Source organism: Electrona antarctica, assembly GCF_951216825.1.
Source record: "Electrona antarctica genome assembly, chromosome: 10".
Lineage (NCBI taxonomy): Eukaryota > Metazoa > Chordata > Actinopteri > Myctophiformes > Myctophidae > Electrona > Electrona antarctica.
The window spans coordinates 13,386,158-13,412,215 of NC_136791.1; the positions used below are offsets into that span (position 1 = coordinate 13,386,158).

Below are 26,058 nucleotides of genomic sequence, written 5' to 3' on the forward strand. Positions count from 1 at the left end.
TGGTCTGCGCACACTGTACGTTGCTATGGTAACATAAACACAAATGCTGCTAACGTTATGGTCACCACCACTGTTAGCATGTGTGCTATCAGGCAAAAGCTTAAATAGATATAAAACTCCTGGCCAAAATGTCATACAAAACACAACACCTAAAATCGGAATGGAATGGACCTCGACTAGATGCAAAAACTTTCAGTCCTCGACGGGGCCTTGAACCCGGGCCCTGGTGTTTACAAAACGGGGACAGTACCCACTAGACTACTAGAATACGGCTTTAAAGAGTAGTAGTAACATATATAAACATTCATAACTTCATAAGTGATAACATGTTTGAACAAAAACAGCGTTAAGCATTCAATAACATGTCATTATTTACCTCCTCCCTGCAGACGACGACGGACACGGTGTGTGACGTGGCACTATCCAACAAACACTGACCAAACTCGCCCCAACGCGTCTGCGCCGTATTTGAGGGGGGCGTCACTTCCTTCCGGTGTGAGGCCACGCCCGCGAGTTTTTTCCCGCGTGTTTCTTGTAGTCATATTGTTTGATTGATTGATTGATTGAAGAATTTATTAACAGTTTGCAGAATTACAGTACATTTCAAGCACAAACTCAATACAAAGGCTGTTAACTGTGAGTGGACGACCCAATTAAGCATTACACTTGTTTCCAATAGGGTCCACCATGTTCAAATCATCAAAACATTTAGAGACGTACAAATAGACACTTCTATAGACATAACAGGAATTCATCATAAAGGAGGTAAAAAGGGAAAAGAGATATAAACAGTGAGGGGAAAAAAGGGGGGGCGGGGGGGGGGATTCAGATTTTACGGGGGCCAGTTTCGAATTGCAGCCATCCGTAGGTGCCCTTTGAGAGCGGTTTTGAAGAAGTCAAGGGATTCGCATGTCTTAATGACAGTTGGTAGGGCGTTCCACATTTTGGTGGCATAGGAGCGAAAAGAATTTAGTCCCTTGTTTGTGCCGAATCTGGGTTGTACATGGTTCGTTGCACTCCCTCTGGTGTTGTGGGTGTGGACTTCGTTAACATTAAGGAAGTATCTAGACAGGTACATGGGTATCTTGGTGGTGTATCGAATCTTGTGGACCAGACCCATTGCAAGATGCTGTACTCTGTCGTCGACCCTAAGCCATTCCAGCCTGTCGAAGTGGGCAGGGGTGAGGTGGGTTCGGGGGGCTAGATCAAGTAGGAGCCTGACCAGTTTGTTTTGGGAAGTCTGGAGCCTGGTTTTAAGGGCCTTTGAGGTGCTGTGGTACCAGGAGGTGCATGCATAGTCAAAGAAACCCTGTACAAGGGCTCCTGTTAAGGTCTTCAAGGTGTTTTTGTTGACCAGTGAGGAGATCCTGTAGAGGAATCTTGTTCTATGGTTGACTTTTTTGATTACGTTGGTGGCCATTTTATCACCGGAAAGATTAGCCTCCAGGATGGAACCTAGGTAGGTAATTTCATCTTTACGTGTGATAACATTGTCACCCCAAGTTTGTTATCAGCGAGCCAGGTGCAGATTCTAACGAGTTCAGAGCTGAGGGCATTTTCAACCTCCAGTTTGTAGTCCTCCTACGTTACATCCGGGTCCCGTCCGCTTCTCATTGTAAATACTAAATAGCTACATGAACCTGTGAATCTTTTTTTTTTTTTTACAATAACGTTATTTTTCATAAAGGAAGCCATTGAGGTCTTAATGGGTCTTAATGCTTCCAACTCGAGTAGAATTATTAATGTAACTGTATGTGTCCACGACAAAGAAAATATATGACGTGGAACCCGGAAGTGGCTGACGTCATGGTGTTGTAAAATGAGCGTATGTCCCATAGAGTATATAGTATGTCCCCTTTAAGAGCTGTCTGAGCGTAAGGTATGCTGGGAGACAGACGGGTGGAGTTTGAGTATTGTTTGAGGAAGTGAACTTGAAACGTGTTTGATATTGCTAGGAGTGAAAATAAAGTACCAACCTGCCTGAAGAAACTTCTCTAGACGTTTGAATGTTTATGAACCACAATGGAAACAAGTCTCTGGCTCTTCTGTCATTATCTATTCGGCCTTTTAAGAACATCATGCACAGTGGCTCACTGGGTACAGAGCCTGCCTGGGAATCAGGAGGCTGCAGGTTCAAGTCCTGGCTCTGACATAGTGTCCCAAAATCATGAAAATATGACATACTATAGTATGCCATCCCAAACCATGGACTATAGTAGTTGGTTTTTCATGATTTTCATATTTTTTTCAAATCCTCCAAAATCACGAAAAACATGCTATAGTATGCCGTCCGAAAAAATGTATAACTTTGGCATGCTACTAGTCCTACATACTTACACCTAGAATCCCCATTCAAACCTATTTAGGTTCATCTTACGGTGGACATGTTTGCCTGAAAAGGAATCTTTGAAATGTTTCATAGTTTTAGAAATATAGTGCTTTCAATTTGAGAAATTTATAATGGCAGATAGTGGCACGTCAAAAAATCACTTTCACCTAGAAACTCCATTCACACTTTTTATAATTCAGCTTACTGTGGAGAGTCCACATGCTGGAACCTTTTACTTTGAAATGTTTTGTAGTTTCTGAGTTATTTCTGAGTTATTTAACTTAAACGCCCAATGCATTCTCAATGGCAATAGCACAAACTTTGGCATGTTACTAGTCCTACATACTTACACCTAGAAACCCCATTCAAACCTATTTAGGTTCATCTTACGGTGGACATGTTTGCCTGAAAAGGAATCTTTGAAATGTTTCAAATATAGTGCTTTCAAATTTGATACATTTATAATGGGGGTCAATGGCAGATTTTGGATCAAAAACATCACTTTCACCTAGAAACTCCTGCATTCACACTTTTTATAATTCAGCTTACTGTGGAGACACATGATGGAACTTTTTACTTCGAAATGTTTTGTAGTTTTTGAGTTATTTAACTTAAACACCCAATGCATTGTCAATGGCAATAGCACAGACTTTGGCACGCTACTATAGTCCTACATACTTACACCCAGAAACCACATTCAAACTTTAAAATGTTCATCTTACGGTGGACTGAAAATGAATCTTTGAAACGTTTAATAGTTTTAGAAATATAGGCTATAGTGCTTTCAAATTTGTTGTAGTTTTTGAGTTATTTAACTTAAACGCCCAATGCATTGTCAATGGCAATAGCACAGACTTTGGCACAATTAAAAATGTAGGCATTTATCAGACGCTCTTAATCCAGAGCGATTTATACATTAAGCAAGAACATAAAACATGGCAATACATCACATACATAAGAAATAGTTATCATGAATCATACGTAAGCTATAAGAACGTAACAGTTGAATATCTATAGATCCATAATGAAACTATGCATATATACTATATGGTGCATATACAGTAGGGCTCCATCTTCCGTCACCCTTATCTCTAAACTAATTTGCCATTTTTTACTATTTTGAAAATCATTTTAAAATAGTTCAACTAGCCGATCTACATATACATGTGAGCTTGTAGATCAGCTATTTGAACTATTTTAAAAGGTTTTTTAAAATAGTAAAAAATGGCAAATAAGTTTAGGGATAAGGGTTAAGGGGTGGCGCAAAATATAGCCCAATATAGTCTACATAAAATGCTATCTATCTTATTCTTACACCAGTAAGACACCTGGGGGCGTGTGCACGCATCCGTCTGGGTGACAGCAGACTGCTGCAGGGTGAGCGCTGGCGCTTTGGCATTGGGGGGTCAGATCAATATATGCCTGGAATGAATTCTGTACTGGCCATATATGGAGCGTGACTTGAGTGTGTACAGGGTTTGATGAGGTCAGATCAACATAAGGAATGTCAGAACAGTTCAGCTCCATATATGGAGATCTAAGGGTGGCAGTGGGGGCAGTGTCTTGAGTGTACAGGGTTTGATGAGGGCCCAGGGCCCAGTCAGACTGACATACGTGACCATATATGCATGGAGATGTGATGTCACAATTAAATACGTGACCATATATGGAGGCTTGGGTGACTCCATATATGGGGTATTACCCGGTATGTCACGTGATGTCTCTCACCTGGGGTGTGACAAAAACAAACACGCACACACACGCACACGGCACGCTACTACTAGGCTACTAGTCCTGCATACTAGTACAGTATGTATACATTTGAAGGAGCCAAATAATATTGTACTTTTACTCCATTACATTCATTTGAAAACTTTAGTTACTTTGTAGATTTGTATTAATACCACACAACATTAAACCATTAAACCACTTCAGCCCGGTATACACATTTCGGCAATCTGAAAATAGCCGATCTACAAGCTCACAATGCATCGCATTGCAACGCATTGTGAGGTTGTAGATCGGCTATTTTCAAAAATATCTGTATACATTTGAAAACTTTAAATGAGACATACAGCATAAAGAGTAGGTACTTTCTGATTAAATGGAATGTAACTCTTATGTACTTTTATGTACATTTTGAATTCCAGACTTCTACTTGTAACAAAATACTTCTATATTGCCACTACTGACCATGATACTGACTTCATCAGTAGGCCTACTTACTAAGCCTAGCATGTGGTCTGCTGCCCCCTAGTGTTGGTCCAGAGAACCACACGAGTTGTGGGGGCACGGTGGCACAGTCGGTAGTGCTGTCGCCTCACAGCTAGAAGGTCCTGGGTTCGATTCTCACTGTCGACGCTGTGGGCGTGTTCCCTCCTCCGCGTCATCAGTGCCCATACCCGAGGTGGGGTTGGTGAAAGGGCCTTTCTGTGTGGAGTTTGCATGTTCTCCCCGTGTCCCCTAGGGTAGGTACCCTCACATGTTCTCCCCGTGTCCCCTAGGGTAGGTACCCTCACATGTTCTCCCCGTGTCCCCGGCCTAGGGTAGGTACCCTCAAATGTTCTCCCCGTGTCCTCTAGGGTATGTACCCTCACATGTTCTCCCCGTGTCCCCTAGGGTAGGTACTCTCACAAAAAACATGCAGTAATCCTGGTCTCTAAACTACCTCCTTCTGGCCAGCCTGATGGAGGGGAAAGGAACTGGTCAAAATAACTTGTTCCTTCCACGAGCTACGTCCAACTGGGGAACCCTTCATGCATTGAAGGAAGCATGAGGTCAGTCCGTTGCTCTCCCCAGGTTGGCGGAGGGAGTGTATAGAGCCCAGGATTACATTAGATAACTGGGTGAAAAGATGGGATACAAAATCATGGGATAAAAAATAGTTTAAAAAAAGAATTACACCAGTTGTACATGATGTGGTCCCCAAACTGTGGTGAGTCGTTTACCCCTTGTGGTGGTGCGCCAACGCCCGCAGAGGTTCCCAAAGTGAGCTCCGGGGACCCCCAGAGGTCCTTGAGGGAGTCCCAGGTGGTCCCCAGCTAAATTATATGATAGTTTGGAACCAAATGGACCCTTATGGGTCTGTAACACAAAGTTAACAAAGTTACACAATATAAATGTGGGGATCCCAGAGATAGAAATGCCATTAAATGGGGGGTCCATAGACTAATGCATGTCAAACTGGGGGTCTTTGAAATTAAACGGGTTGAGAATCACTGCTAGAGCCGTACAAATCTTCTCTTATGGGGGTCCCTGGCATGTCTTTTCAAATGGGGGTCCGCGGGGCTAATTAGTGTCAATTTGGCCAAACACGACGAGGGTGAGCGGGGGTGTCAGCTATAGGTCAGGAGGTAACAGGGGGTGCACGGCCAATGAAGTTTGGGGACCGCTGGTGAGTGGAGTTGAGTACTTGAGTCCACCACTGACTGACAGACAGACAGACAGACAGACAGACAGACAGACAGACAGACAGACAGACAGACAGACAGACAGACAGTTCAGTAACTATTTGGATAATTAAGTAACATTTTAACTCTTCTTCTTCATTAAATGAAGAGGATGGGGTACAATCATTGTATGTGCACAGCGGATGCCCATGCAACGCGCTGTCAGGCCAGAGCCAATATGTGGCATGCGCCTGGACCACTAGGCGCCCCCAAAACTAAAATGTTACGTGTAGAAAGCACATATGTCACAGCCTGGGACTTCAACTCAGGGACAAAGATAGTTTAATTGAAATAAAGGGACCGACAACATAGTAACCCTACACTGGATCCATTGGAACACAAAAGCATTTCCTGAAAAGCAATAATTTTGAACATAAAAGTGTTCGACCCTGTGAATTGACGATGCAATAGTTCAGATGGTAAGTGAATTTTATGCACATATGTGAAAATGTGTACAGTGACAAATACCCAACAACATCGAGACTAACCCAATTTACCCAAAAGACACCAGTATGTGAAAATATAATTTAATATTTTCTTATTACTATTACAGAAGTTAATTTTCTGTTACTTTTGATTGCTGTTGAAAACATTAAAACCTTCACTATTTAGAAGAAAAAGCAACTGCTTAGGGTCTTGATACAAGTAAATGTTCTTAAGATTTCCCACAAATCCCTTTGAAAACAGCCCAGATAACACCATCGACACGTTTCTATTCAATTCAAGTCCTCCAAAGTAAAAAAGACCTCCATAATTCAAGGCTACGTAACGTTCGAATGGGTCCACGTTTTCAAAAATGATCCTCTCCTCGTCCAGGGAAACCTGAAGGATGGTGGTGTTCAAAGACAGGGAAACGTGATGCCACTGGTTGCAGCATAGCGAGATATTTCTGAATGTTACGGGAAGGGACAGTCTTTCGCCGAGATTAACCACTATTTTCAGGAAACCGTTCTCAAGTCCAATTGCGAGGTAGTCATCTTCATGTTCTGCCTTTCCCATCCACATGATCACGCTATCATTTGTGTTCGAGTAGAAGCTGAAGGAAACCTGTGTATATCTCAGATCTCTAATGCTGAATTTGGGGTCCCGGTATTTCACATACGAGTTTCCGACAAACCTAAGGGTACGCATGCTGGGCATTTCTTCCTCGCAATACCTTCCCTCTCGTCCTAAGGGGCACATGCACTGGTACGAGCCGTTCACGTCAGGAGCACACAAGGAGCCTTGTCTGCAAAGGTGATTCACACAGTTCACAGACTGGTTGCACACGGGGCCGGTCCACGGCGCGGCGCACGTGCATGCGAACGAGTCCACGCCCAGCGCCCTGCAGTGACCTCCGTTTCGGCAGACCTTGTAACCGCAGGCCGTCCCGTCCCAGTCGCCCACGTTGGCTCCGTTAAGGGCCCCATTCTCCGTCAGCTCCAGTTCCCAGCCGTTGATGACGAGCTCTCTCATACCACCGGTGAAGCCCGACGGTTCGTCTTCGGTCGCGTCGGGAGAGACGGCGCTCAGAGAGGACACGCCTCCGACGAAGATGTCCGTGGCCACGTTGAGGGTCGTCATCATCCCCTCGGTTGCGTGAGATCTTACTTCTCGCCCGTCCAGGCTCAAGAACCCGTGGTGACCGGCTCTGCCCGCTCTCACTCTGTGCCAGGTCCTGCCACTGAGGTCCACCCTGTCGGCAGATTGTAACACATGGGTGCTGCTGTCCCCCAAATTATAGCGTAGCTGTACAAATCCCGTTGTCAGGGAGAGGCAGAAGAAGTCTCCTGTACAGTAGGGGGAAAAAACAATTATGTCTAGCATTCATTATCATCAATAAGTTAGCTATATAACGTGTGTGTGTGTGTGTGTGTGTGTGTGTGTGTGTGTGTGTGTGTGTGTGTGTGTGTGTGTGTGTGTGTGTGTGTGTGTGTGTGTGTGTGCGTCTTCTCCTACCCAACCACAATGTTTGCACAAATTTTACCATGCACAACACCTACTGCATGCCTGTCCAGACATTATGTTTCATCCACACAACTGTCATAATTACTGTACAGTTTGCATTTGCATGAAATACCATGTTATTGCGCAACATTTCACGGATGCAAATTACATCACATTTTAGGCCACTCCCCTTTCCACTGCGCGGGCACACACACACACACACACACACACACACACACACACACACACACACACACACACACACACACACACACACACACACACACACACACACACACACACACACACACACACACACACACACACACACACACACACACACACACACACAAAATAAGTCATTCTTTGTCATGTACAAAATAAATTAATCCAGCATCAGTCAGCAGACTGAACACAATCGAGCATAGTTGGTGTCATGTAAAGATCTTTTTTTTCTCTCATCCATACCTGCTCTGGCATTGAGGTGCTGTGCAATGTAGACAAGGATGCCATCTGCTGATAAAGGCTGGAACTGCAGCTCCAGAACAGTACTGTGTTTCACGCTCACAGGTGAGAAGGACATCCAGGACGACTGGTTACCACTGAAGAATGGATCACTGATTGTCACAGCTGTGTGTATGGGGGAAAGAAAAGAGACATTTTAGTAGGCTAACCCTACTAAACTTCACTTTTATCAGACCACCACTAAACACTGGAATATTTTAACAAATGTAATAATATTCCATACAAAAAAATCTCATAAAAATATATAAGTAGGGCTGGACTGGGACAAAAATTCGGCCCGGGCATTTTCGCGTGAATTTGGCCCAGACCGGCCCACCACAACCAGCGCGCAGATAGCAGAAACTCTACCACCCACTCCGTCGAGGCACACACACAAACAAGCCCTAATACCACCACTTTTACAGAACAACATAAATGATACAAACAGTAGTGGCCCTAAGCAACATAATATTATGTGGCCCCACCCCTGCACTGCACCGCCGGGCGGCCCCCTACGGTCGCGGCCCACCGGGAAAATGCCTGGTATGCCCGGTGGCCAGTCCAGCCCTGGGGCCTACAGCGAAACATGGCAACTTGAGGTAATCTTCTTTAATATGTCATCATGACTTTTCACCAAAATACGAAATTGATAACAATAGATATTGTGTGTGTGTGTGTGGGGGGGGGGTATTTTAAAAATATTACAAAAAAATAAAATAAAGACAGAGATTGAGCTGGGAACTCATTTGGTCCACCCATTCCTGGGACATGTGAGAATGGAAAAAAATACAATTGTGGGTGTATGGGATTTTTCTCTCCATCACAAAACGCAGGTGAAATCAACCCGAACACCTGCCCGTAGAAAAAACAGGGATGTGGGCAGGGAAACAAACCTACCTTCTATGATGTCCGGTTATTACCATAAAACGCTGCACAATTTACATAGGCAGCGGCTCAAATCACATTTGAGACAGAGACACCATCCTGCCACAATGGCTTTGTTATAAAGAATAAAACATACATCCATACATACATAAATGTATATATCCGCCTTCTGTCATTTATCTTTCCATTCCCATAACATTATACAGCAAAACATAGCGTATTTTGGACATAATTCGAATGGTGATTAATCATGATTAATTCATTTTTAAGCTGTGATTAATCTGATTAAAAATTTTAAATGTTTGACAGCCCTAATTTTCTTTTCCATCATAGTCTTATAGTGGACGAAATGAAATCAAACATTGCTCTAGCTGTGACCTTGGCGGCAGTGCAGCCCGGCGCTCCCCAGGGGGCAGTGGCAGGTATATCCGCTGGGGAGTGGGATGCAGGTGGAGCCCGGAGCACACAGGGGAGGAGGCCTGTGTTCCATGTCGCACGCAGAGACCGTCTCGCTGCACAGCGCTCCTTTCCACCCGAGCGGGCACTGACAACTAACACAGAGAGAGAACACAAAAAAAAGAAAAAGACCTAGACTCAGCACATAATATATCCCCGCTTTATATCACAGATTTTCCTGCTACGTATTTAGGTTAACGGTGTTATAGATATATATGTATTTGTGGCCATGGCGCCGCACTCATTTCTGATTGGCTGACAGGTGTCTGTGTTGTTAACCCATTAAGACCTGAGTTCTCCTTCAAAATCAGTGGTCCTCAAACTGTTTGGTGGGTTAGGGGTGTATTTGGGCGCGGTCCCACGGAGCACTCCGCATCTGGGGTTTTTTTGTGCGAGAGACCCCCAGAAGAGAAGATTTGTGCTGAAAAATTCAAGATTATTATTTAAAAAATCACACCCGTGTGAACTGAGTGGTGCAACTCCCCCCCCCCCCCCCCCCCCCCCCCCCCCCCCCCTCTCTCTCTCTCTCTCTGTCTCTCATTAGCAGGCAGCAGTGCAGCACTATCTCTCTCTCTCTGTTTCTGGCACAACAGCGCCACTTTTGGTACTCATTGGTACTCGTGCTCATAGTGACAGTTAGTTAGGTGAACACATAGGTGAACACGGACATTGCTGTTCCTTGGAGTGGTTGCACCACTCAAAAATAATAATAATCAAGCAAAAATAGCAGATGTAGAATGTGATGTGATGACGATTACTGGGTCATTGGTCATACTGGAGACCAATACCAATCATCAAATTATTGGCTCAGGAATGCAACACATATGTTTTGTTTTGGCTGAACTAATTGAACCATTTTTTAACGCTTAATAATGTATATGGTTATACTAGCATAGCCAAGGATTTATTTTTAGATTTATACCATAATAATCATTCCCTGTGCGGCATGCACATGTACTGTATATACTAGGCCAGGGGGTTTCAACCTTTTTATACTGAAGTACCACCACAGAAAATATCTGGCACTCCAAGTACCACCGTAATAACGGATGTTAAAATACAGGAGCGTAGATCTGCCCCATCCTATTCTGCTATTATTAACCCAGGAGGAAAATGTAATTTATTCTTTAAATTGTTTTGTTTTTGTTCCATTCCTAAGACAGTTTTGCTGCTGCTCTGATGCACAACTGATATATTTCTAATGAGATTAATCCGTCCTACAATCTTACAGCTAGGTCATGCTCATTTCAGCACGGCTGGAGAGCCTATTTCAACCAATTGCTTGGTCAGAACAACTACCTCCTCTGAGTACCACCAGAGGAGGGCTCAAGTACCACTAGTGGTACTAGTACCAGTGGTTGGGAACCCATGTACTAGGCTATACACTTGCTCCTGGTCAATGGATTAAATCAGTGGCTTTCAACCGGTGGTCCATGAGAGGGTTCCAGGTGGTCCCCAGCAAAATGACGGAGAGTTGGTAACCAAATGGACCCTTATAGATCTTTAACTCTCAATAGTTGAATTATTGTTAAAACACATTCTGGGCGGGAACCCCTTTTGGTGTTTTACCCCTTCAGGCCGGGAACCCATTTTGGGGTTCTGTACAGTATGTACAGTATTCAAACATTTTAAACAATAAATTGATGCTGCTATATAAATATTACGTTTTTCAGAAAACTTAGGTCAGGATTTAGAAGGCGTTTTTAGAATCGGCCTCAGGCCTAAAAGGGTTAAACATCTGCATTACTTAATTTACATGAATTGTACACAATTAGAGAATGTTGAAGAATTGTTATTTTGAACGTTTATCTCTCCTATGGTACCACATCGATACAGCATGGAATTGTGGACAAAATCTTATCCAACGATAACACTCTCAGACCATAAGTCTTGGTCTGAGAGTCTAAATCTCATCAAATGGTGGCCCGTGGCTCAGATGCTGAATAAATAATGGGCCTCGATGTGAAAAGAGTTGAAAACAACTGGATTAAACGGTTAGCAAATGGTATAATATGCTTTTTTTCCCCCAAAAAAAACTTTCAGCACGGCATACTACGTAGGCTATAGCGTATATTCCGAATAACTTTATACTTACTATACAGATGAACCAGAGTCCACACATCTTCCTCCATTCTTGCATGTGATCACGTTGCACGGGTTGACCCCACATTGCCCCACACTGCGGCCGAAGGCAGGGTGACCCTCGGGCTGTCCCAGTGCCCGGAACGTCCCATCTCTTCTGGTCCGGAATCGCACATCAAATATGCACCCTGTGAATGAACACACACGCCCAGCAGTCAATCTATGTTGTTCACTGGTGTAAAGTTACTCAGTACATTTACTCAAGTAAAGTACTTATATTATGTAAAACGTTGAGGTCTTTATTATTTTTTTACTTGACTTGAGTATTTCCAATTTTCTACTCCACTACATCTCTGAGTCGAATATGATAATTTTACTCCACTGCAATTCTTTGAAATCTTTAGTTACTAGTTACTTTGTCAGTCGGTCTATTTTCTACTTTTGGAACTTTAAGAATATTTTGATACCAATAATGTTGTACTTACTCAAGTGAATTTGGAATTCCAGACTTTTACATTGCAGTATTTATATTTTTACATAAGTAAAAAATGTGAGTACTTTCTCCAAGGCTGTTACACCTAATTGAGACATTATCGCATTGGAGAGTGACTGCGTCACATTATTGCATTGGAGAGTGACTGCGTCACATTATTGCATTGGAGAGTGACTGCAGTTGATCATCAACTCACGTGTATTAGCCAGAGTGTAGAGTAGGAGAGTAGCGACACGCTTTGATCTCGCCACAAAGCGGGTGCCTATGGGCTATAGTTCCAAACATTGCTCCTATGGCTGGAACTATCCCATTGAGATAGAATGAGCACTTCCGCATTCCATTGTTACAATGGGAGCCACCGCTCGCTTACTGTATTACTCTGGTACTGTATTAGCCACTTGAACCCTATTATGAGGGCGAACATTCAGTGAACATTGCAGGTCTACAAGCTCACACACAAGGTGTCCTGTTTTGACTCGTCATGAGTTTTTACAGTAGATTGGCTACTATAGCGGACCCCGGGTGACTCCGGTCAACTATAAGTACATAACATAGGGTTTAAGTGTAGTTAATAAAATGCAATGCAGAGTTCATTTTCCTATGCTTGTGTTCATAAAAATGTGATGGATCCCAATCCACTCGTACTAACAAAGCTAATAAAACATGTATAATATAATACATTAATAAAGTGATGATTTACATACATTATACATACTTTATACTTCATACTGTATACAAAGTTCCCTAAAAACAGGATTTTAGGTCAGATATGAAGTTAGCTTTCCATATCAAACCTCCCATCATTATTAGATAATTATTCTTAAAGTCATTTTTATGGAAATAGGACTCATTTCATTTTAAAAATAAATTAAAGAAAAAAATGACTTTGCCACACAATGGAGCGCAATTTCCCCCATCATATTTGCCTTTAGCTTTCGTGATTCAATTTTGCAGAAAAAATATTTGTTTTGGCCCGCGTACCTGCGGAGCACAGGGCCTACTATAAATACAAGGCCTGAACACAAGCCTCATGGTAACGGTGCGCGCACACACACACACACACACACACACACACACACACACACACACACACACACACACACACACACACACACACACACACACACACACACACACACACACACACACACACACACACACACACACACACACACACACACACACACACACACACACACACACACACACACACACACACACACACCCTCTCTTCCCTCTGCACTGCATTAGTCATTGGCATAAACAGGATGCAGGGGAAATGTCATGTTCATTCATGAATATTCATGGCATGATGCTGTCTGCAGTCGACAGACTCAAGTGATGTGGCTGCAGAGCTGCAAATATGTGTAGTCTGCCGACGGGGAGGATACATACGGCTTAGTTATTTTGGTTTCAACCACAGATTTTGGGGTATGGAAACAGTTTAGAAAAATGTGGTGTGTTTCTGCATTATATTCCACGTTAATTGACTCATACAGTAACTGGAATTTGGAAATTTTGGAATATAAAGCCTCTCCACCAATTTATTTTTATCGACCTCTGAATACAAAATAACCAAATTGTTTTAGAGAAGGATTCTCAGTGGAGTTTCAATAGCATGATAAAAAAAAAACGTCAACGTCAGAAATGACTGGGCTTTGAAGACTCGGGCATTCATTAGTTTGTTTTGAACACGACGGCACACAAAAGCCCTGGGTTTTCGTCAGACAGTTTGACACGGTCATCTGCATAAACGCTGCTCAGGAGATGGCAAAAAACGCCTGAGGTATTTTAATGGACGAGCTAGCTCATCACAAGTCAAAGTGTCACATTTGCTCGTTATTATTTCATATCCAGTTTAAACCAATTAACGCAGACAAATGTTTCTTTCCACCATGGCCACACACGGTGCCTCCTCCTCCGTGCTACCTTTCTGCAAGGGGAGTGCGGATTGGATGTGTTGATAACTGGCTAGTGGAGTGCATTATCGGTGTGTTCACTGCCAGCCATCATGATTAGGGCTGCAGGAAGGTCACACAGATGTGATTAGATGCTCGTGCGTTCTCATTACATCCCCGAGCAGAAAGCTTCCACTGTCTTCCACCACCGTCCACAGCCTCCCGTCCACGCTCAGGTGGTGCTTTAATACTACTAGTACGGGACAACACCAGAAAGCTGCATGTGGGGGAATTCATCCGTTTCCACAGCTGATTTTAGATTAAAATATGCTGACAGAGAGATGAATAAGGGAAAAAAGATGATCAGAACAAAAAACACGGGAGAATTGCCCACAGTCTCCAAATACTAAACCCTGTTCAAATATTAAATCTTATCTTGTTCATCTCCGCTGGATGTGCCGTGATATTTTACAATAACAAACATCGGGGCACCAACAGAGGGACTACCAAAGGAGCTAGGTTATGATGATATTCACGGTGGTTATCGTCATTGCATTTTTATGGCAACATCGCTATGCTGCTCTGCACATTAGGAAGCGCAATGGATGATTCCTGGAACGCCGTGCTTACATTAAGGTCACCTGGGAGCCAAATAGAAATGATATTGATGATGACAAAGATAATTTGTATGGCACTCGTGTCCAAGTGACTTGTGAGAGCCCGGAATTGGATTTGCACATAATGCATCCAGCATCTTTATGGGCGTGAAGTGATTAAAGGGTGCAGCTACAATCATCCTCAAAGCTCTGTTCTGGGTCTCACATACAGCCCCTGTAATCCTTCCATTATTACAAACCTACTCTCTCTGCCAGAGGAGAATAAGGGCTGTTAAGAAGTACTGGTGCAGTCTGCAGCAGTGTTTTGACGGCACATTTTGATTTCGTTTTAGTCATAGTCTTGTTACTAAAAATGTAATTTAGTTTTAGTCATAATAGTCTAGTTTTAGTTGACTAAATATGACGACATTTTAGTCGTACTAAATCTACGGTTGATTCCGTCGAAAACATGATGCCTTGATGGGGTCGTTAATGCCTGATTTATACACGTGGTTGCATGCTGAAAATAAGCCGATCAACAAGCTCGCAACCGAGCCTAAAATGACGTATCTTTTAGTTCTACTGGATCTCTTCTCCACTAGTCCCTCCCCAACATTTTAGTTTTTATTTGTTGACAAAATGTTCAATATATTTAGTCTTAGTTTTAGTCATCATAGATTAATATTTAAAAAATGTTTTAGTTAGTTTCCGTCAGTGAAAAAAAGGTATACTCGACGAATATCTTTCGTCACAGTTTCAGTCGACGAAATCAACACTGCATGTGAAGTGATTAAAGGGTGCAGCTACAATCATCCTCAAGAGCCCCTTGTAATCCTTCTATTATTACAAACCGATACTCTCTCTCTGCCAGAGAGAGGAGGAGCTGTTGGAGTACTGGTGGAGTCTGCAAGCGTAATAATAAGTCTGCATGAGAGTAACTTACCCTGGAATCCATTGCGGAACCTGGAGCCAAGTGGCAGCAGCGCGGGAGTGTACTCGTTATATCCACCTATATACACCTGGTTGAACACATTGAGGCCCACTAGAGGAGCAGGAGAGGAGCCCGTCCGGTTGCGTTGTCCATCGACCTGAAAGAGGTACAGAATAATGCCTCGGCACTGAACAGACAATGCTCTTTAACCCATTTAGGCCTGACGTCGAAATAAAAAAAAACGTTTGCTCTGAAAGAATATATATTCAAAGATTTGTGCCTCATTTTTACGATTTTTCAAAAATAGCAGACCTACAGTAGATCTGCTATTTTTCAATAGCTAAAGTATAACATAATGCTTAGTTAAAACACCAAAAGGGGTTCCCACCCAAAATGGGTTAAAGATGGACTGCCGTGATTTTACTTTGTGTATGTGTCTATGGAGTTGACAGTACTCTAATAGACCCCCAGGTGTGGTTAGAATATTCAAATATGACTTCCCTGTGTATTTTTGGTTTCTTCCTGAAAGCTGAATTAAAGCCTTAATTTGAGTCAAAAGGCCCAATCGAAAATACACAATTTTTTGTAACGTCATAACCCTAACCCCGCCCTCATTATCATACAACACACAGCTGTGAGCGAGGCTTAAGTTCAGGAGGGTGGTGCCAAGGTGAAAACCAGGTATACTTAATGAACTGGTGGGTGTGGCCACATAAACACACATTTTTTAAACTTTCTCCTCTTAGTATAATCATAGTACCTGCTGATCATGTTTTAGGGGGGGAAAAATCATGGCTTTAATCAAAAAATACAATAAAAAAAATGGGTAGTTCACCCGCAGGAGACTCTTCTGTGTCTCCATCGGGAACCACTGCTGGCCATCTAATTATTGGATTAGGAATGCGACAAAAACTAAACGATATCCATGAATTTGAGTAATCGATAGAAAAAAACATATTTTTTGGGTGAACTATCCCTTTAAATTGGTCAAATAAATCACGCAATCAATTAAAGCACCTTCAACCATCCTGTGCGTTTGGACCTCCCAAAGTGAACGGTGTGAATGTCGATCTGCCGGTTCAGTCGATCACTGACGATGGTGGCCACGCCCGATCCAAGGTTGAACTTGTGAAGGATCCTGCTATTCCTTATCCCCAAAACCAGGAAGTCATCGCCATCATTTCCTTCAAGAAATAAAGAAATACCTTATTATGCTATAAACATTGATCAAGTATATACACAACTGAACAATTAAATATGTAAGTTTGACTTCACAGTAAAGATCCTCAGTGTTAATTCAACTGAGATGAGAGTACAAATAGAACCGTAAGGGTTGGGGTTAGGGTGACCAGATCCAAACTGTTCATTTGAGGGACAGAAGTATTGTTTAATTGCTTGTGTGAGATAAGTGGGGAAGCGGAGGGACGGGGACGGGGATGGGGGGGTTGACGGGGGGCGACTGGGTTGCAACTCATTACTTACGTTGCTATTAAATGTCTTGATGTTATATTCAACCATAGGCCTAATATTGCCTAATTCTGTTATTAAATCGCTCTGGCGTCTCACGTTTTATTTTAAAATGCTAATTTTGGTCATGGGTGTTATGGCCGACTTGGTACTGGGGATATTTCTCGTTATTTTAACAGGTTTAAAAACACATCTGGCTGGAAAAGAGATGAGAGTGCTTCACAACAGAAGGCCAACTATGAGGGTATTTGAACACTAGATGCCTGCCGGTCACAATGTGGGACAGGGTCTCAATTTGTGGGACGCCTGAAAAGTCTTGGAAATGAGTGTCCCACGCAAAGGGGGACACCCTTCACCATATTCACCCTAGTTGTGGTTTAAAGCATTTTGTCTATGCAGTGGACAATGTAATATACCATTTTAGTGTTGATTTTGACAGCTAATTTTGAATCAGTTTTAGTCATAGTGTTTTGTTATATCGTTAGACTAAAATGTATTTTGGCCGGTCGTTATGGCATTGAAATGCCCGATTTGTACTCAGCAGTGTGCCAAAAATAGCATATCTACAAGCTCACAACTTGTCGCAGTGACACCTGCACACAACCAAGTATAAAATGACTTTGTCTTTTAGTTTCGTTTTCGTCAGTGAAAAAAGGTAGTACTATCGGTTTTTATGATTTTTTTTTCCTGTGCCATCATATTTTGTCATGTCATGGTGAACTCATGTCAGATTGTCAGAAGGTTGCCTACTCTGTGCTCTGTGTAGTAGCCATCTCAGATAGCACTGTCTAAGCCCTGAATCTGTACAGAGTATTCTCCTCTCGTGGAGAAATTGATTGTCCCAATCCCCTCGCAGAATGTATAAACAAGTGCTGATATGAAACTGTTTGTCACTGTTTTTTAAACCATATTTTCCTCTCCAAAGTACTCCTACAACACCATCTGAAGGGTTGAAATCACTTTTTTGCAAGTAGAAATATATCCGGGTCTTGCAGGGTTAAGGCAATATTTCTTTGGGCATTTATTCCATTATTCTGGCTTCTGGTGATGGTTAATATTTAAAGGTTTAATATTTTAAACCTATCAGTCGACGAACATTGTTCGTCATAGTCACTGTTGCTATGCAGTGGAACAATTTAATAAACCGTATATCTACTGTTTGTTATATTCAATCTCTGTAATGTAATGTGTAATTTTCTACACATTCCTCTCCATCTTCACATGCAGACTGAACCGCATGCTTCAGGGAAATAATATGCTCATAAATGGGTTCTAACGGCGGCCATGTCCCAGGATGAGACCGCATTAGACCAATTAATAGGTGAATTGCTCATATTTAATCCTCTTATTTTCCTCACTCTTTATTTTTCCTTCTTTCAGTTTGTCTCATTTTGTTCGGCGCCGCTCATTCCGCTGGCGAACGCTTCATTATTCATGTCCCACTCATCTTTTCCCCTCTTCTTCTCTCGTTGAAATGAAATCTCCAGAGGAAACAAGTGAGGTGAAGAAGATCCATCCCCCCCCGGTGTTTTTTTATTCTAGCTTCTGGGGATTAAATATCATCTCTGTCGGGCAGAAACCTTGTATGTCCCAAAAAAACGAAAACAACCAGTGTTCCAATGCATAGGCGATTTTTGCCTCTGCTTAACAATTTTAATTGTTATGCTCTCAAGAGTTAAAGTATTGTTAAACATCTGCATTACTTAATTTTCAAGATGTCTACACAATTAGAGAATGTAGAATAATTGTTTTTTTTCTTCTAAATCTTTATCCGACAATATTGCAACCCATATTTTCACCAAGTGTTAATTATCTAATGTAATCCTGGGCGCTACACTTCCTCTGCCAACCTGGGGGGGCAGCGAACTGACCTCATGCTTCCTTCTATGCATGAGGAGTCCAAGCTGCTTCTTTTCACCTGACAGGGGGGAGTTTCCCCGGGCCGGACGACGACGTAGCGAACACGTTATATACATGAGATACAAGGTTTCCGATCACCTTTTCATGTTAATTTCCTCCACTTGGTAGTGACGAACAACAACAGTTCAGATGGAAATGACTCTTGTATAGCTGCTGGATTGCAGAGAGACTCGACAGTGAGTAAAGTTCTGCCACGGGCTGCCTGGCACCCCTGAGGAAATCCTCTTGATTAGATCAGTGGTTCTCAACCGTTTCAGGCCGCAGCCCCCCCAAAAGAATCCTATTTGAACTGGTTACACCCCACCCTGACAACTGACAAGCATGGAATTGTGAATTGAAATACTGTGAAAATTAAGCTATACATTTTTTGCCTCTTTCTTGTATTATTTGACAATTTAGCCAATGTTTGACCAGTTCCTATTGTATAGTGTGTTGGTTACTTTTGATGCAGCAATTATTATTTTCTTTCTTTTTGTTTTGGTATTAAAAAGGTCTTAAATGGTAAATGGTGACTTTATCCAAGGCACTTTACATAGATTGTCCTTTACATTCACCCATTCACGCACACATTCATACACCGATGACAGAGGAAACCATGCAAGGCACCAACCTGCACAATTAAGGTTCAGTATCTTGCTCAAGGACACTTCGACACTAAGTCTGGGGGAGCCCGGGTTCGAACTGAGAACCTTTGCGGTTCCCATCCGGCCACGCTACCCCTGAGCCACCGCCGCCCCACAAAAAAAAGGGCTTATGCGGTTAAATTCATTTTTGTAATCTTGGGGTCCTGCAGGGAGAAAGTACATTTCTCTTTTTGGGCCTCAGGGTGAAAAGGTCTGGGAACCCCCTGATCTATCGGCTGGCACATTACCATACACAGTGGGCCAAATCTCTCAAAACGGAAAAAGGATTTTTTCTTTTGAGCATCGGTAATGAAGCCTGAGAATATAGACCGCGTACCCACTACCCAGGAGACTTTTTTTCTGAACTCTGTGCGCTCCATCCTTCCAGATGATCCGAGGATCATAGGATGTCATTCTAACACCCCTCTCGCAGGTGTCAAGATTGTTCTCACCTTGTCCTTTCTGTCCAGAGAACAGAATGAGGTTGTCTCTCGTGGCGGATGCATTATTAGACAGAGTGAGCTTCAGCTGGAACTCGTACGAGAGGCTGAGGCTCGGCACGGCCATGTACGCCACGAACGACGTGTAACCAAATTCGTCGTTTCCACTGAACCTGGCACGAGTGATGTTGATCGCTGAAACAAAAAAAAGGGGAGAAACAAGGAAGGAGGCAAAAACAATTGCTATTATACTGTGACATGCTACAATATGTCAGACACATTTAGATCAGATTCAATTATGTCATGTTCACTAACATGAGTTAGAGCAGTACGTGGTTCCCACACTTTTCAGGTCGTGACCCAAAAGAGAGATTAGTTGTTTTCGAGGGACCCAAACCAAACTAGTGAAAATAGCAGATCTACAATCTCATGTGTGTAGATGTAGATCCACTACATCTGAAAAAAAAATCTAATTCATGGGGTTTCTTTGATTTTTCTTCATGAAATTACTGAACAAAACCTATGAATTTTGTTTTTAATTCATGAAATATTCTGCTCTTTTGGGAATGTTTTTTGAAAAGGTTTTGAATAACAAAATGTAGGAAACAAAAAGTAAAGGGACCCATACAAATGTGTCTGCGATCCACAAATGGGTCCCGACCCAGTGTTTGGGAACCAGTGAGTTAGAGCCAGTACTTTGTGCAACATTTGGTAATCAGAGTTAAGGCATTGCATGCAATATACAATAATATACAACAATATGAATATGTTCATTATGTCTCTTTTTTACATTATTCTCAAAAGTCTGAACTGAAGCATTCATCACCCTTTTTCTCCCTCACTGGACAATATTGCCAAAAGATGGCGCTGTTGTCACACCGAAATGATAGGGGTGTGTGTGTGTGTGTGTGTGTGTGTGTGTGTGTGTGTGTGTGTGTGTGTGTGTGTGTGTGTGTGTGTGTGTGTGTGTGTGTGTGTGTGTGCGTGTGAGTGAGTGAGAGTGAGAGAGAGAGACGTTTCCTTCTCTGAATGCTAAGAGATGATGGCCTGTTTTCCAATATCGTCACCTCCCTATTCCCGATTTTCTTTTCATTAGTAGCTGTTTGGGAAGGATTTGGGCAGGCAAGCGTTGCTTCATGCATAATGTTCACACGGATAGCAGAATAATCCCAGTGATTATCAATTACGATCGACGCCTTCTTTCAGAATGCGCTGCTGATTCAATAACACAGGCCTTTTCTTCATTCTGCTCCATATTCCCTTTCAGCATGCATCGTTTATATGACTTTACACTGGGGACTCAATGTAAATCTCCCCAGCAGCCCATTCAAAATTACACCGTTTGCATGTATTTTGCACGGCAATGAAACCTACACACAACACAGGGACTGCTCCTCTCTTGACTGCAAATATCTGCCATATTCCTCCGTAGCCCCAGGCGATGGCTAAGTGGGGTTCAGACATCCCCTCTTGTGACCGCCCTGAGCTCTGTTTGGCTCGTGAATTATTAATAACGATAGGATTTTTTTGCCGTTATTATCTGGTGCAGAGATGCTGTTATATCCCAAATAAGTATTGAATGGTCACAGTGCTTCATTCAATGTTTTATTTTCTTTTTTTCTATCCCTTCACGTCATGTCGGAATTGATGCAGCTCTGGAGGGAGATTGTTTATACATCTCCAGGAACATGTGAACTGTGCTTCAAGTCTGCCCAAGTGTGTGTGTGCGTGTATGCATATACACGCTATATATATTGCACACACACACACACACACACACACACACACACACACACACACACACTGCTCTGTTCATGGTCAGAATAACTTTTGAGTTTCTCAGTGCCTACAGTATCGATCTATTTTGATGCATGCGGAAAATGACAGGAGGCAAGCAAGAAAGCAACATACAGCAGGTGAGATGTGCTGCGCAGCGCTATATATAACACACCACTCAAAAAGGCAAACGCAGGCAGGATAGCTGTGTGCAAGTCAATCCCAGATGACGTGGGCCGCACACAAGTCACCAGGAACAGAGAATCTGAACCAGATATACCTTCACAAGGTATAGCCTGTTCCAGACGGTGTTGGTTTTGACAGCATGTTTGGTCATAGTCTTTTGGGGAAAAAAACTATTTAGTTTTAGTCATATTTTGGTCATCTGAAATGTTTTAGTTGTAGTCGACTAAATTAGCGTAACATTTTCTACAGTTGAGTGACTGATATTACACATGCTGAAAAAAGCAGATCTACAAGCTCACAATGTGTCACAGCGCAACGCTTTGTGAGCTTGTAGATCTGTTATTTTCAGAGCACAACCAAACTTGACCGACTTGTCTTTTAGTTCTACGGGATCTCTTCTCCACAAATAGTCCCTCCCTAACCTTAGTTAGAGAGGGACCTTAGTCTAGTTTTAATTTGTTGATGAAATTATCAATATTTTTAGTTTTAGTCACCATAGCTTAGTTTGTATCTAGTTTTAGTCAGTGAAAAAAGGTAGTCGCCGATACTAAACTCAGACCAGAGTATTGTACTGTGAAATACAGTGCGCTGGAAGAGCTAAATAACGTCCATGAAACCAATCTTTAAAAGGGAAACATGTCAATAAAATATGGCCTCCAGATAAGGGCCGTAACAGATGTATTTCCTGCTTTCTTGCTACATTACAGCAGTGAGAGCAGAAAAGAGAGAGAATGATACGATATGCATTGGATGTTTTTCTATGGTATGCCTCTTGGCCCAGTGGTCTGCTGTGTCACTGTTAAAAACTCTGCTTTTACAGGAACAAACAGAAACGTACTGTATTATGGCCTTTAACCAACATTCGCTGCCAGAGCACCCTTATTTTGAAGGCCCACCGGGACACGAGACGTAAACTGGATGTAAAAAACAAAAACGATGTGTGTTGTTGTGACGGACGATCAGCTATTCTTTCACCCGGAAAAGACATTTTGAAACCGTGGGGGGAAAAAAAAACAGGTATCTCCTTGATGGAGAACCAGTTCAGGGAAAACATCCTTTAGGCAGAACAAAACTGCGCTATACAAAGACGTCTGCGAGAGAGACCCGAAGGCCCTGGACATCAACCTGGACACCTGGGAAGCCGCAGCATCGGATCGCACGGCTTGGAGACAGATTGTTGAGGACGGCCTCTCCAAGATTGAAGAGACGCTCGCCCAGCAGTCCACGGCGAAGAGACTGAGGCAAAAGGCCCAAAACCAACCAGACAGGCCAGCATCAGTCTTCCCCTTTGTGAAGTGCGGAAGGGATTGCAAATCTCGCATTGGCCTATTCAGCCACACTCAACGCTGCACCAAAAGGACCCCTATCCAGAGCGCAACCCCATAGTCTCCAGGGACTGACGGATGCCAATGAATATTATTTATTATATTTTTTCACAGAATCAAAGGTATTATGGCCATGATTTACCATGCCCCTGGGTGGCTTAAAATAATTAATATAAATATTTTTGGAAATCTCTATGGGAAAAAAAATTATTGGCTTTTTTCGAGTGGAACCACACAATTGCCACCACTGCCATGCCCTATTATTCAATAAAGTTAAATCTGTTAATGGGAACATGATGATACATCTGAACATCATCCATTGGGGTAAAGGCATCATTATGGGGAACAGTGGGATAAAATGTTCTACACAGAATGGCCTCTATTTGCTTGAATTAAAACTCTGTTTAGAAGGCAATATCATAGGCAACTACACTACAGCTGCCCAGCGGAGAGAGGGTCTAATAAATAAACAATTTGGATTTCGGAGTGGAGTCATTTCAAAAGTCCATTAATGTTTGATCAAAATGTTTGTCTCTGGAGGCATGCTCCCTATATACTCTCTCTATTTAGTCCATTTCCTGCAGGTTCCTGCACTCTTTTCATCCCACAAAGTGCTCAGGTTGAATGAGAAACTATGGCTGCTGCTGCTGCTACACAAAAACATTTTAGCAACATTTCCCAGGGAAGGTAAAACAATAAAATATCAATGGTGTAACGTAACAGACCTATACTGTAGACAACGTTGAGGTATGTTTTACATTCTTCAGCATTATAATTTCAATGTTCAATTTTGGCATCACGACACATTGTGAGCTTGTAGATCTGCAATTTTCTAAAGATTGGTTACATTTTGAACTCGTGAAATGGGACATTCTGCACAATGAGTACTTTTGGTACTTTAAGTATATTTTTGATGCTGCTACTTTGTACATTTTGAATACGGGAATTCAACATAATTAATTAAAAGCTGATCGTCCGTCACAACAAAACACATTGTTTTAGTTTTTTACATCCAGTTTACGTCTCGGGTCCTGGTGGGCCTTCAAAATAAGGGTGCTCTTGACTGAAAAACACTGGCGGTTTTGGAAGAATGAATTAATACCTGGCAGCGAATGTTGGTTAAAGGCCATAATACAGTACGTTTCTGTTTGTTCCTGTAAAAGCAGAGTTTTTAACAGTGACACAGCAGACCACTGGGCCAAGAGGCATACCATAGAAAAACATGTTTGAATCCAATGCATATCGTATCATTCTCTCTCTTTTCTGCTCTCTCACTGCTATAATGTAGCAATTAACATAATTAACAGAGCATATATATTCTACATTGCAGTATAGATACAAGTAAAACCTGCGAGTTTTACACCTGTGAGCCTTCCATCGCTGCAGATTGGGCAGCATTTAGAAGCACTGCATCTTCCAAGTACAAGAAAGTGCAGAGAGGAAGGGAGACCTCAGTCAGTGGCAATCCATATTGACGTGTGATCCCATCTCATGTTATCAGGATTAAAATTCAAATGTCAACCACACTTAGTGTGACACTGGGCGATTGGAGACCTCCATTTGGCAAGGTTGGAGTTAGGACTGAGGGCTGAATGGCTCCTGTGCCAGGCACCACACGTACCACTCCTGCATTCATTACATCAGGAGTTATTTGTTTCTGGGAACTGGGAAGCACGTAGATTCGCTGCTATGTTACTACACAGCCAATATGACTGGCAACGGGGGGACGGGGCGACAGTTTTTTTGGCAGGTTTTTGTTATAGCTCATATAGCTTTCTCAATGTTGACTTTCAGAGAAAAGAGAAGAGCATAGTTTTCTTCAGATAGCTCTTACATCTGAGATTGCTCACTGTAGATCTATGCTGTGAGAACTTTTGTCAAATGGTTTGCATCAGGCCCGGGCGGCTGGCGTAGCGGTCTAGGCTGCTAATGTTGCAGTGTTCATTTTGTTGCCTAAGACTAAAGACTAAGTCAACTAAGGTTTTTCAGAAGACTAAATAGGACTAAAACTAAATGGTGTGTTATTCAAAAGACTAAGACTAAATCTTTTCTGGCAAAATTAACATTGCATTAAGACTAAAGACTAAATCAAAATATTGTGAAAAAATGTAACACTGTAATGTTGCCTGATAGTGTTGCGGGTTTCGACTCCCGATCGCGACAACCTTTTCTGCGTTGCACTCCCCAATGTCCCCATATCTCTCCCCCCATTCCCCGTCAGACAGACTACTGTATCTATCAATAAAGGCAGACAAAAGCCCCCCAAAAATATATCTTTAAAACAAAAACGGTTTGCATCAGACCTCTTGCTTAATGTAGCACTAAGAGTATTATTTATGCTTGGGCAACAACACAATTTATTAACGGTATTTAATTAAGAAAGTGTTGGAGCTTTACGAATGTGAGGATATGACATTTTAAGAACTATTCAAGTGCTCAAATATCTTAGGAATATTCAGCAAGGCAGCCATCAGCGTTGAAGTGCTAATCACACTAATGTTAAATCTACAATCAACGGGGCTCTTGTCACACTTGCTGCTGCTCCACATCCACTCTAATAGAGTACATATTCCATACAAAAAATCATTTTGAAATGAAAACGATGTCAGATTTAGATTTTTTTCTTCACACACCATTATAATGTTCTTCAGAATATGTATGACACTATAAAGCGTCACAGTCCCGCCCCCTCGAGAGGCCCGGAAAATAATTCCCCTTTCATTTTCCTCATAGGCTTTTCAAAAAGTATTTATTTAAAGACGTTTACGCCGC

General features: G+C 42.3%; 1 protein-coding gene across 6 annotated transcripts in view; it reads right to left on the minus strand.

Moving 5' to 3' along the window:
• Positions 1-26,058, minus strand: part of eys (eyes shut homolog) — a 580,966-nt gene that overhangs the window by 60,800 nt on the left and 494,108 nt on the right. For 5 of the 6 annotated variants that reach the window (XM_079513209.1, XM_079513213.1, XM_079513210.1 and 2 more), the window contains 7 exons: positions 20,012-20,194; positions 16,567-16,733; positions 15,562-15,706; positions 11,645-11,819; positions 9,472-9,644; positions 8,173-8,334; positions 6,044-7,547 (listed from right to left, as the gene is read on the minus strand). In XM_079513209.1, coding sequence (XP_079369335.1) covers positions 6,346-7,547; positions 8,173-8,334; positions 9,472-9,644; positions 11,645-11,819; positions 15,562-15,706; positions 16,567-16,733; positions 20,012-20,194 — 2,207 coding nt within the window. In that variant the 3' untranslated portion in view covers positions 6,044-6,345. Of the gene's footprint in view, positions 1-6,043; positions 7,548-8,172; positions 8,335-9,471; positions 9,645-11,644; positions 11,820-15,561; positions 15,707-16,566; positions 16,734-20,011; positions 20,195-26,058 lie in introns of those variants that run through there. The other variant, XM_079513211.1, reaches the window with a different exon arrangement.